This window comes from Medicago sativa, chromosome 1 (genome assembly GCF_051527215.1).
Source record: "Medicago sativa cultivar Bolivia chromosome 1, Bolivia_mono, whole genome shotgun sequence".
NCBI classification, from domain to species: domain Eukaryota; kingdom Viridiplantae; phylum Streptophyta; class Magnoliopsida; order Fabales; family Fabaceae; genus Medicago; species Medicago sativa.
Window position 1 is genome coordinate 24463972 of NC_140749.1, and position 13406 is coordinate 24477377.

Genomic DNA, 13406 nt, shown 5'->3' on the forward strand with positions numbered 1-13406 from the left:
GCCATTGGAGGGATAGGAAGCTTGAATTCAAGCTTGTTGATGCATCTTCAACATCTATCAACCTTATTTTCTTATTTATACATTCTATGGGTAACTAAACTCTCTTTTGTGTTGGGATTGGATGTAAATAGCTAGGATTCTATGTAGTATTCTTAATATGGTTGAAAATGATTTTTCCATTCAATATAATTTTTAGCTTAAATTTGTTCATAATGCTTTGTCAAGATGTAGTGTTCTGCAATTGATATTTCAATTTAGTTTCATCCTTAGTCGGCCTTACTATCCAAGGGACATGGTTTAAATTATGTATATGTGCTATCGCGTTAGAGATAATAGGTAAGTCTATATTCATGTATAACTATATGCGCATATGTCATTGAAAGAATCAGTTATTTTGCCACTGACGCATCGGAAGTCAGTTGATTCAATGGATCTCGCATTGTTAACCATATATGGAGACGTATGCTAATGGATAGGTGGAGTTATATCTGAAGCATAAAAACTATATGTTCAATTATGAGGAAACATACAATGAATAGCTATTGGAATCCAATCGCATCACAAGTTTCTCTATCTTGATTTAGTTTACTTTGATCACGTTTTGTTTAGAAATTTTGTTGATAAGAGCGAAATCGAGCTAAGTATAGTCACTATGGTTCAATAATTTATTTTTGATAAAACTGGAATAATACTTTCTATTGTGCGAGGATAGGAAAAAAATCCTCTTTATCAAATGGTACCGATGTCAGGGAATGTGTCAAATTAGATTGATTTTGCTTGTTTACAATTTTTCTTAACCCGCACATATGTGTCTTTGGTTGGCTAAATTCGCTAGTCAAGTCTAACTCGCCTAGGGAACTAGAGCAAACTTGTAAATAGTTTGTTTTATTAGTTTTTAAACTTTCATGCTTATTTTTTACTTTTATAATGCACTTGGATGCTAATTGTTGGTATAGTTGTTTGATTAGTGTGTATGCGAGGCAAAACACCGGAAGGTTAGCTTCTTTACAATCCCGATATGAAAAGGACCAGACGCCAAGAAAAGAAATAAAGGAAATATTATCAACAATCAACAACAAACATGGCCAACAACGAAGAAACACCAAAACGAGTGACGAACAACAACAGTTTCGAGGAGATTTTCCCCATCAACCAAGCATGGAAACAACAGGAGGCAAATGGAGATAAAAAAACAGGAGTTATCCAACTCTTGCATGCAAATCCATTCACCTCAATGGACCATGGAGATCCCATCAACCACCTGGTAAAATTATATGAAATTGCTGAAAGCCCAGGAGCGTCGGACAACGAAGAGGAAAACCTATAGATAAGGTTATTTCCTCACTCCCTCACTGGACGTGCCAAAGGTTGTTATATGGACAAACCAGCCATAACTCTGACAAATTTGGACACTTTGGAGGACAAATTCACTAAATGTTTCTTTTCGCAGAGTAGAATTCCTGACGCCAAGACATCCATCGTTGTTTTCACATTAGGTTCCAATGAGACATTATAGGAGGCATAGGAACTATTCAAGTCCATGCTCTGCAAATGTCCAGGCCACAAATTTGATGATATCACTCAGATTCATATCTTTACTATTTAGAAATGGTCTTCAGCGGCAACATAAACTCATGGTTGATGAAACAACAAGAGGGGCACTCATGTCATAAAGCACTTTTAATGCCATCAAAGTCATAAAATCCATGGCCATCAATGATCATAAGTCAGAGTATAGTAGTGAGGTCATCATACCAAAAAGGCTGGTATTTTAGTTCTCAAGACGAACGATGGTATACTCACACAAAGCAAACTCCTGTCCAATATTGTGGAAGAATTAACAAAGAAAATCACAAAGATCTCCCACTAACTGAAAAGCATTCAAAAGGGTCAATCTAAGCAAGTGATGAAACATGAGTTATGGGCAGGACTACACCAAACTAGATATTGTTCGCCTTAAGAGGAAGTGATTACAAGAATTGTGCAATTTAAAGAAATCAATGTCTCTGTTCTGTCCAATTTGCTAGGCAAGGACCTGTTTGCCTATAGAATCTGGAGAAAAAAAATCATAAGTCAATATTTTGATTCGATTCGCTAGGCAAGGACCTGCTCGCCTAGCGAACGAACATAAACAGAACGGTCACATAAACTAAAAAAATCATTCCGCTAACTCAACTTTATGTCATTCAAACTAACCAACGACCAGAGATATTCGAATTCCTCATGACTTAACCATTAGGTAAGATATTCATATCACTTATCACTACACTTGCATGCACTTCATACACCATAACAAGTTCTTTCAAAACCACAGTTTCTGTCACAAGCCCTGCAATTTCCTAATGACTTTTTATGTCTTAATCATAAATGAGAACTACTCTCTTTGAATGTTTACAAAGAAAATGAACTCAATAATGAAAATATCATTAACTGTTATTCTACAATTGCGTGCATGTATTACATCATTCTTAGATAATTGAAAATTACCATAAGAAATCTATTTTGCTTATAAAAGGAATTATCTTGAAAAATGTTAAGTGAAGAAGTGTGAACAATATAAAACTTTTTATAACCTCATTTTGAACTGCATGGTATCATTTGTTTGTCCTAAAGCATGATAGGATAAGGACAAGAGAAGCTTTGATCTTAAAAAGTAACAAGCTGAATTTTTTTCTCAGAATATATAAGATGACTTGGTAGGCGAATCTCCACTGCCTGGCGATTTAGAAGAACCTAGAATGCAGAAATCATGAAATCAGTATCATTATTGCCTTCTGAAATTGATTAAGATGTTAATAAACACACCACAAAAGACAAATAACAATGCACATGTTAACTATTTTATGCTTTTACAGGAAATGGATACAAGATCATGCAATGCATACCGTCAAACCTCCTTGAGAATCCATAATGTAAGCAGATTCAGGGGCGAGAAAATCAGGAGTGTTTCATACAACTTGCAAAGAAAAGAATCCTTGATGAAGAACAGTTTCAATTTAACCCAAGAGGAGAGTTTAAGCATGTGGCCAATAATAGGTTGTGTTGTGCTGGTGCGTCCACCGAAAGAGCTACACTACACTACACGCTTGCAAGAGAATTCTATGCTAATGCTTGTCCCACTTATGAGCATCATTCAATTATTCAACAAGGGTGGGATGCAAGGTGGTGAGGTTTGATCAGGTTTGATCGTGGAGCTATAAATGTTAATATGGAAAACCCTTACCCAAATCCAACAAATAAGCTCTGTGTAAACTCAAAACAAGCCAACAAACGAAAAATGGAACATTGAGGCAGTAGCTAAAGCCATATGTTATGAAGAATGTACTTATTATATTAACTAATATGAGCAACCCACAAAGTTCAAAAGAACCCACTTGAACCCCATAGCCCAAACTGTCATGTTACAAGGCGATGAAATTCTCAAACCGATGAGAGCAAGTTCTGTTATAAAAAATAAAAATAGAGAAAACTAAGATAACACTGGGACGGATTAAAACCCTTGTAGGATGCCCTACAGAACAGAGTACTATGCTGTAACGATAGCTCTTCCATAAGGTAAATTAGTAACTTTATTAGATGCTTACATTTTCAGCAAGAGAAGAGCCTTTAGTTATTGAAGCTATTTTCCTGATTTCTCCTAGTTAGTAGAGGCAGAAAAGTTTCTCAATTCTCCTAAAACATTGACTTGCGAGCTCGTAAGCTCTCATTATGATACCACTTATTGATTTGAAAGATCCAATCCATCGTAATAATAGTTATGTTTTTGCGGTCCTAGGGATCACTTATTGATACCACTTACCTTATTTTTTATTTTTCTCTTGTGATATAATTATTAGTCTATCTATCATAATGCAAATCTTGCCTTGAAGAAACATTAATTATCATCCAGTGTTCATGTTTCATGAGAATATGTTGATATCAATTGATTTATTCTACCGAACAGACCTACTTTTGTTGAATGCAATCTGTTGGTGACTTCAAAAACATATGTTTCTTTAAGGGTTGGGGATTTTTGTGCAACCAAAGATAGTAATGGAGATATTTTGATTCAATAACAATCAAACATGATGTTGAATCACTTTGTTAAGGATATAGAAATACTAGAAGTAAAGATAGACGAAGAACTTAAACACAAATGCCTTAGGCCATGCATTACTCTACAAAAGAGTATCAAATAGAGAAAGAGCAAAGACTTCGTTAATTTTTTTCACGCCCTTCGCATCATTCATCCTTTCTCTTTATAGTATTTTCGGATACAAATATCCCCTTAATTATTGGATCAAGTGACACATGTCCCTTTTCTCTAACCAATTTCTTGATTTTCTTTGATGACTTGGCTTTCTCTCAATTGGTATCATAACAGTTCGTTGGTAGTAGTTTACGGCGCTTGTCAACTGACTACTGCATCAAGGAACTGGAATACTGCAATTCTCATGCTTGAAGGCAGGTGCTTTCCAAGGACTAACTTATCTAATTAAGGGCTCATATATTCAATGTAAAGCATTTCTTACTACGCTTGGAGTATGAATTAATTCTACATGATGTAGACCTATTATTTACATGGAGCATTAAAAAAAATCTATACAAAAGAGAAAAATATGAAAATTGTTCTTCTTCACTTGATAAAAAAAAATTACACAAATTCGTCACTTAACTTAATTTCTGGTAAAATTATTTGTCCTTTTTTAATTTATTTGTTTTAAATTATAGTGTATCACTTGTACACACTTTGTGACTGAATCTGTTCTGCCCTTTGCCTCTATGCACAACTCTTAACATATTTCTGACTATTTGCTTTTGGTGCTGTTCACGGTTTGTTGCATTGTTTCCAACCTTATAATATAGATTTCTCGTTTAGCTAACATTACGTTTGGTATTTGTTTCTCGCAAAAGTTATCATTTTTTTCCAGCTATATATCCTGTCTTGGGCGCATAATCTCTTTCAATTATTTTTTTGGGTATTTCCATTAACCACTGCACCAACAAAGCAATGCCAATGTTCCTTACCTTAAGCAACCCAATTTGTAAATCCTTGTGATATAATGATCAGCAAAAAATCACTGCCTTTTTGGTAGATTCACGAGTGCTAGACATTGTGCTTAAAATTCATCTCTCAATTACGAATGACTAAAGTTTAGTTTAAACTATAAATTTATAATCACGTGTTATTTGAGCATAGACTTGGATAATACAACTTAAATTTGGAAACTACAAAATAAAAATGATTTGCAGTAAAAGAAAAAAGGTTTTACAAATACGAAACTTTAAAGTTACGAATATGAAACTGTGAAGTAGTATCAAAACAATCTTTAGATGTAATTAAACCTTTGAAGATGATTATGACAGTACAAACTGTTTGCAGACCTGCTCCATGGTAGGGCGAGAACGCGGGCTATCTGTTAAGCAAGCAACTGCAATCCTTATCACAGATGCCACCTCTTGAACAATGGTATTTGTGGGATGAGGGAGACGTTGGTCCAATTTATCTATGAATGGCATAGTATCAAGTGTCAGGTCCATTACACATTGTGAAGGTTGCTGCCACAAAGAAGTTACAACATCTCCAAGGTGCTTTCCAAAAAGTATTTCCAAGGTTAATACTCCAAAACTATATACATCACATTTCTCATTTACTTTCATTGTGTATGCAAGTTCTGTAGAAATTAAATAAGAGTTATCGTGTGAAAAATAGGATTTTGTAAACAAAATACGAAATGTAGATTAGTCAATTGTGAAATAATTACATCTTAATTACATGTAAATAGAGATAAACTACAAAATATTATAACATAATTAATATATATATATATATATATATATATATATATATATATATATATATATATAGAAAAAAGGAATTGATCATGACCTGGAGCAGCATATCCAAAGGTGCCTGCAAAAGAAGTCATATTGGATGAATTGGGATTCAGAAACTTAGATGTTCCGAAGTCTGAGACATGAGCTACATATTCCAAATCCAAAATAACATTCTTGCTGGATATATCTCGATGAACAATAGGAGGAGAGCAATCATGATGCAGATAGCATAAAGCGTTAGCTATATCTTTAATGACATTCACCCTCCTATTCCAATCAAATTCACCAGCTTGTTCATTGTCCTTCAAAATGTTGCCCATGCTACCCTTCTCCAAGAATTCATAAACCAAAAATGAGTGTAGTCGATGTGAACAAAACCCGTATAACTTCACAATGTTGCGATGTCGAATTTCTGTCAAAGCATGGATCTCATTTGTGAATGCTTTCAGATTAGACATTTCCTCATTTTGTAATGAATGAAGTTTCTTCACAGCTACAACTTGACCTGTAGGCAACTCTGCTTTGTAAACAATTCCTTGTCCTCAAACCCCAATGAGATGCTCGTCGTCAAAATCTTCAGTGGCTTCAATAATGTTCTCGTACACCATTTTTCCATCAAAGCTCCATATTGTAAATAGATTTTCAGTTTGAAATTCTTCTGCACACTTGTCTTCTTTTGTGCTTGAAGTTTGACAACAAAGGTATGAGATCCCGAAAACAAAAAATGTCAACAATAGAGTGCCTAGAGTGAGGGGTAAAACTAGCACCAAAATATTGTTAGTCTTATGAGTATGAAAGTTGCCGCCTGATGTTGAGCAACGCTCTAGACCAGAGACATTACCACACAAGCCTTTGTTATTTCTCAGTGCTTCAATTCGAGCCCTTTGGAAGGCTGGAATGCTTGGAATTGGACCCTCCAATTGGTTGTATGATATATCAACATTTGTCAAGCTTAACATCTCACCATAGCTGAAGGGAATGGTACCAGAAAGATTATTATGTGAAAGATTCAATGTTTTTAAGTATTTTAACAGTCCAAACATTTCTGGTATGGTACCATTCAAAAAATTTCCACTAAGGTCAAGATCTTCAATAACTTCTAATTGGCCAAACTCAATGGGAATTGGTCCGGAGAGATTATTTTGTGAAAGGTCAATAGTATCCAAATTTATCAAATTACCTATGGAAGGTGGAATTTGTCCGGTGAGAGCATTTGAGTAAAGAGATAATGTACTGAGTTTTGTCAAATTTCTGATAGTCGAAGGAATTGGTCCAGAGAGTTCATTATCATCAAGGTAAATAGTATCCAAATTGATCAAGTTACTTATGGAAGGTGGAATTTGTCCAGTAAGTGCATTTGAGTAAAGAGATAACACTGTGAGTCTTGTCAAATTTCCAAAAATGGAAGGAATTGGTCCAGAGAGTTTATTTTTTTGAAGTTTAATAGAATCCAAATTGACCAAGTTACCCATGGATGGAGGGATTGAGCCAGAGAGGTTGTTGTCTAACAATTGGATGTAAGAATTAAATCAACATGATCGAATTATTATATGAAATTAGAACACACTTACTTGTAAACGATGATTACCGGATTCGCCGAGATTTGAGACAAAGTCTTCCTTCGCCTTTCACATGCTCCAAACTTAGGGTTTTCAATGGGGCAAACCACTAATGAGCAGAATAGTCAGAGTGATGGCAAAGGGGACCTAGCCTTTCTATTTATAACCGTGCAACCCTAGGCACCACCCATCATGGGCCTAACGTTTGGGCCTACACTATGTTTCTACACAAATCAGATTAAGTGCCCAAAAAGCCCATTATTAATTGATCACTTTTATTAGGGCCTAAGCATCATCAAATGGATCACAACATCAATCCGTTTTTATTAAAACCAAAACCAACAATTGATTGTAGCCCACAAAATATTAGAAGAAATTCTAACATTGGATTGTGGAAAGGAAATAAAGTTTTCCAACTTCACTCGGAATGCTACCAATGAGATGGTTTGAATAAAGGTAAAGATAGTATAAATTGCTCAAATTTCCAATTGTAGAAGGGATTGGGCCTGAGAGATAGTTATCAGAAAAATCGAGTTCATGGAGATGTTTTAGAAATCCAATTTCTCGAGGAATGAAGCCAGAAAGACTGTTATTTCCAAGATATAGTCTTTGGAGGTTGACTAAATTCCCAATTTCACGAGGAATGTGGCCAAAAAGTTGATTGGAATGTAACTTGAGATTTGTTATTTTGGCCAACTTTCCTATATAAATAGAGATAGACCCAGTGAGATAATTAAAGCTGAGATCAAGATAGGATACTTTGGACAATTTACCAACGGTATTGGGAATGCTACCAGAGAGTTCATTTAGTGACAAATCAAGAGTTTCTAGATTGGACATTACACCAATATGGTGTGGAACAACACCGTAGAAGGAGTTGCTACTTAAAACTAAACTGCTCAATTTTGGAAGTGATGAGAAATTGAGAGTTTGAAGCGTACCTTTTAGTCCCATATTGGTGAGATTTACCTTGTTGATGGATTTTGAATCATCATCACATGTGATTCCTTCCCAGCTACAAGGATTATTACCATTCCATGAAGAAAGCAATGCCCTGCTATGGTTGTCAAGGCTTGCTTTCCACTTCAACAGAGCATCAGCCTCGTTACGTTGGTTTTTTGTTGCAGCATAAGGTGATGTGGCAATAACAAACACATGGAAAAACAAAAGAAGACACAACATTGGTAAAAGCTTCATCTTCTGAAGCATTTTGGAAATTTGAACACAATGAAATGAAAGTATAGTCAATCACTGATGTATTATAATTGAACAAGAGACTCTTTTATGATATTGCATGCATTATAATGGGAGATGTAGGTGATATTTATACACATAATATGGTAATAAACAATTAATATTACATTCATTTGCTTTTGTCTTTTATCTTACATACATATTCCAATGGAAAATGGCAAATGCCGTGTGAGCATAGTAAGAGTAGATGGTGATTGCTTTGGCGTCCTTTTTGGGATAGAAGAATCTCCAGCTCTCCTCCGAAGGAGGGGTAGAGTCATTGATCTGGACTGAGGTTGATTTTAAATATTGAATTTTTTTTTTTTTTAATATTGTATTTAAAATCTAATCATATAATTAATCTAATGGAGTATCTTCTTTATATTCTTATGCGAAATTTTCTCTTGAACCAAAAGAATCTTCATTGTAGACTATGGGTTTTCTATTTTTACCCTATCCGTCTCTTTATTCCTGTCAAAAAAATAATTTTTTACTATGATTTTTTTTTGAAGAAATATTTTTTACTATGATTATTTTCTTGCAACAATGAAACTTCTTTTAGTATTATATTATTAACTCTAGAATATTGTAAGTATATGTCTGATTATAAAAGACTATAGAAGAAAGTTGATATTTTTTTAATGAAAAATGTTATTAATTAATCGTCAAACTGATATATATTTCTTCGTTCGGGTTAAACCTAAGACTTGCAACTGATTATTCTTTAGTTCAAATCAGCTGGCTACTCAACTTCTAAAATAAATTTGATATATTGAAGTACTTCGAATTCTCCATTTTCAGCACTTGCGAATTCGTAGTTAGGCTCTTTAGGGGAAAATGATATTTGTGTGGATATAAGAGTAGGTCTTATTTTGTATGTATTAAGACAATATGTAACTTCCAACATGAGTGAAGAAGACCCTTACATAATTCCAATGTTAAATGCCGTGTGAGCAGGAGTACGGGTCGGATTGGTAAGAGGTAGTATAACCAAAACTATACATATTTGTCGTAATATGTATCAGTAAGTGACAATGGAAATTCTTGTTCAAAAAGTGACAATGGAAATTGGCAAATTGCCGTGAGAGCAGGAGAAGGGGTAGGATTGATTAGAATGTGAGTGGTGATTACATTAGCGTCTTTTTTGGGAGGGATATGGTCATTGGTGCTGCCCAATGGGGCATTAGGTTAATTTTCTTTAGGGGAGGTATGAGGTCAATTTTAAATATTAAAACTCATTTGGATTGGTCGGATAGTGTTAGCTTGAGATCTTAAAAGATACCCTTTCTCAACGTCTCAGCTTCAATTAAAGATGTTTGTGGTACGGTTTTGATCAGTTTTGAGTTAAAAAGTCATCCGATCCAAAATCAAAATTACAAGCGGTTCGGTTTAATTTGGATGGTTATTCTAAAAAAATATCTGATCTGATCTGATCCAAATATACGCGGTTTAATTTAGATCGGTTTTTGGACATCCAAAATGCAATATGTAATTTATTTATTAATATTAATATTATACATATACGGTCAAATAATAGGTTAGATGCAAAATATAGCACAAATATATATAAAAAAAAAATTAACATTATAGAATGAAAATGGTGGATTATATTCGAAACATATGAATATGTGATAATATATATTAAATTAATACAATATATAAAAAACAACAAGAAATATATTAATGCGTATATAATACTAATAAAAGAATAACTAAGTAATAAATTTTACTTTTGCGGTTTGGTTAGGTTTTAAAACAACTGATCTGAAATCCGATCTGATCATTGTGATTTTTACAAAACAACATCCAAATGCATCAAAAAAATATTCAGTTTTTAGCGGTTTCGGTTTTTTTGAATCAGTTGCGATTATATTTTTGGATTGGTTTGCATTTGAACACCCCTAACTTCAATTCATCTCGACGTCAATATGGGTGAGCTAGTTTAGCTACTTTAAAATAAAAATTAATTTTTTTTATGAATGTAGTATTTAATATATAATATAGTAATCATTAAATGTTATATAATTTTTTTACATTTCATTATTCTGCATAGAATTAATTTTACCGAAGGTTAGTTATCATTGATCAATAGAACTCCAAAATACTAAAAAGTTTATAAACAAATTTATAGTGGAGATGAAATAAAAAAATATAATGGAAATCCTCTTAACTCTTTTAATTTTATAGAAAATTATATTTGTAGTTTGTTGGGATATTTATGCTATATAGAACAAGTTTTTAGATTAAAAATTTGTTAATGTGTAACTAGTAGCAAATATGAATGTCCTCGTGAGCTTAACTCAGTTGGTAGGGACAATGAATAATATATGTCTGAGGTTCAAACCCCGACCACCACAAAAGGGTAATGCTACTCAATACGAATTAATAGAAACGAAATTAGACGACAGCCAAAATACACTAACCATATAGGGATGAAAACTAACACTGCAGAGAAACTTGTGGAGGAAGAAAAGATACCTACCTCGTTAGGAAGATTTCAAGCAAGACAACTTTCAAAACGATAAAGAAGTATTGTATACAACAATTCGGAAAAGCCCATAATGCAGAGATATGGGAATGGAGTGACAATGTCAGGAGATATAGCTAGAGTACACATTGAAAAAGACTTGCTTGATCAGTTGAAGCAACAACTTCATAGCCTTGAGCACGTCAAAGACAAAACTGCAATTCAACCGACAACCAAGGTGTTACAGTTCACTGATGGAACCTATTAAAAGTTGTGTAGAAAGTTGGGCAATACAAGCATAACCATACACACAAGACTTGCACTACTGATCTTAGGCAGACCTTCCATCCACAAATCTTGGATGTAATTGGATGTGCACAACCACGCCCTCGCAATCAAAGATCAAAACCTCGAGTTTTGTTTTAACCTATTCTAGAGGGTAACTCAGTCTTCACAACACAAGGTGTTGGAACATGTGTGGAAATTGAGTAAAAAGACTAAACACAAATTCCCATGTTGGGTAGAACTAGTGTTGTGTGAATTGAAAAAAGTGGAAGTCCCACATCGAATGGAACACACACATTAGTAGTGTTTATATAGTGGGGGTGTACCTCTAATTAATGAGGGTACATAAGCACTAGAGAAAAAATATATATTGATATATATTTTATTATTTGGAAATGATAAATTAAATAATTAATTTAATCATTATTAGAAAGTGCTTTCTTAGTCCCCAAGTTTTGCTAAAATATTTTGGTACATAATATAATATATTTTTGTACTAAATTTAATATATTTTAGTACTCCATTAAGATATTTTTGTACTAGATCTAATATGTGAATTACTTAATCGCAAAGTAATATGTTATTTGTTCCCAAAGTTTCTCATATTACTTGTTCCCAAAGTTTCTCACTTATTAGTTGTGAATTTTCCCTATAAATAGAGAACTCACATAGTGCATTCCACACACCGAAAAGAATTTCATTGAGTTGTCGGGAATTCTTTTCTTCTCTTCTCCCTCCGACTTGTGTTAACAAGTTTCTCCTTTTTCTACTCCTTTCTGTCCCTTCGGAATTAAGAGTGTTCTTAAGACCATAGTTCCTTTTCGGTTTAATGTCCCTTCAGAATTAAGAATGGTCTTAAGTTCATAGTCCCTTCGGTAATATATGTCCCTTCGGAATATAGAGTACTATTAAGATCATAGTCCCTTTTCGTAATACTAATGTCCCGTCGGAATTAAGAATGATCTTAACAGTATATAAATTATTTCAATAATTTTCTATTTGATGAGAAATGGTGGTATCACCATATTTGAGTGGTCGTAGTGCCATATTGATGTTTTGGAGAAGTTAAAATTAGAATGGTGGTAAAGCCATATTTGAGTGGTCTCAGCACCATAATAGAATGGTAATAATACCATATTAATTTGAGTGGTTTCAATATTAAAGAGTGGTCTTAGTACCATATTTGAAGGTGTAAATCTCGAACGATTTTCTACAGTGCAGTAGTTAATCGAACAGTTGTAGCTGGGCTTGTTTTATCCTGGAGGCGGCGTGGTTGATAGTCTACCTTACACAATTTTGGGTAGTGCCACGAAACGTCTTAAAGAGAGCGACCTGGTCGTGACTCAACCTAGTAACAACTTCGGTAGATAATAGAATTTGGAAATCCAAATACAACAGTTTGGAAATCCAAAAACAACAATTTTAACACGTTTCGACTGCTATGTCTACCGAAGAAGTTACTTATTGAGGTTCAATTGTCCCTAAATACATTAAGGATAAATCAAGCTATAAAAATACATCTTTCGACTGAAACGACGAAGTGCTTGTTATTTCGACAACAACACTAAGATATTTTCATATCTCTTTTAATGGTAAAGTATATGGAGTTAATTGTGGATAGTTAAAACTGTTCCTCGGCACATCCATGTAGTTTGGCTTATATTTCATAACAGAATGTTAATTATATACTCTTTATTTGACAGAAGCTTTATTTGTTCCTCTATTTGTTGGTTATGCAATGAACACTACAAAACTAGTAACCGCTTGGTTATGTAGGGTGAGTACTCTAAAGCTCATTGCTTCCCTTCGCCTCTTGGATTTGCTTTAGACCGATCCAGTTCTAATGAATGCTACTCTGTTGAATAATTGGAATGTACCGAGGAACATGTGGATAACTTTACCATATTAATGGTCCCTGTTATATGTTTATATGTATGAAATATGAACATCGAAAAATCAAAGAATGGATCAAATTGAAGAGGTTCGTTGATGAACTAGAAATTATATGAAAAATTTGTTCCAAATGTTTCGTATAAAAATAAGAA

General features: G+C 33.8%; 3 protein-coding genes across 3 annotated transcripts; all 3 read right to left on the reverse strand.

Moving 5' to 3' along the window:
- Positions 1-5122: 5122 nt before the first annotated feature.
- Positions 5123-7295, reverse strand: LOC146953816 (MDIS1-interacting receptor like kinase 2-like). The gene is made up of 2 exons (XM_085711879.1): positions 5870-7295; positions 5123-5654 (listed from the first exon to the last, which is right to left on the reverse strand). Exons 1-2 carry the CDS (start codon positions 6273-6275, stop codon positions 5338-5340), a joined length of 723 nt encoding a protein of 240 aa, XP_085568005.1. The 5' UTR covers positions 6276-7295; the 3' UTR covers positions 5123-5337.
- LOC146953817 (uncharacterized) lies at positions 6360-7289 on the reverse strand. The gene has a single exon (XM_085711867.1). The coding sequence runs from the start codon at positions 7287-7289 to the stop codon at positions 6360-6362; it is 930 nt and encodes a 309-aa protein (XP_085567993.1).
- A 459-nt stretch (positions 7296-7754) lies between the features above and the next one.
- LOC146953818 (uncharacterized) lies at positions 7755-8585 on the reverse strand. The gene has a single exon (XM_085711873.1). It carries the CDS (start codon positions 8583-8585, stop codon positions 7755-7757), a length of 831 nt encoding a protein of 276 aa, XP_085567999.1.
- Positions 8586-13406: the final 4821 nt, after the last annotated feature.

Bases quoted from the DNA above. Each gene is read 5' to 3' on its own strand.
- LOC146953816 (XM_085711879.1), bottom strand. From the start codon at position 6,275: ATGTCTAATCTGAAAGCATTCACAAATGAGATCCATGCTTTGACAGAA. The intron at 5,655-5,869 runs GTCATGATCAAT...TAATTTCTACAG, and splicing joins CTTTGGATATGCTGCTCCAG to AACTTGCATACACAATGAAA.
- LOC146953817 (XM_085711867.1), bottom strand. From the start codon at position 7,289: ATGGGTAACTTGGTCAATTTGGATTCTATTAAACTTCAAAAAAATAAA.
- LOC146953818 (XM_085711873.1), bottom strand. From the start codon at position 8,585: ATGCTTCAGAAGATGAAGCTTTTACCAATGTTGTGTCTTCTTTTGTTT.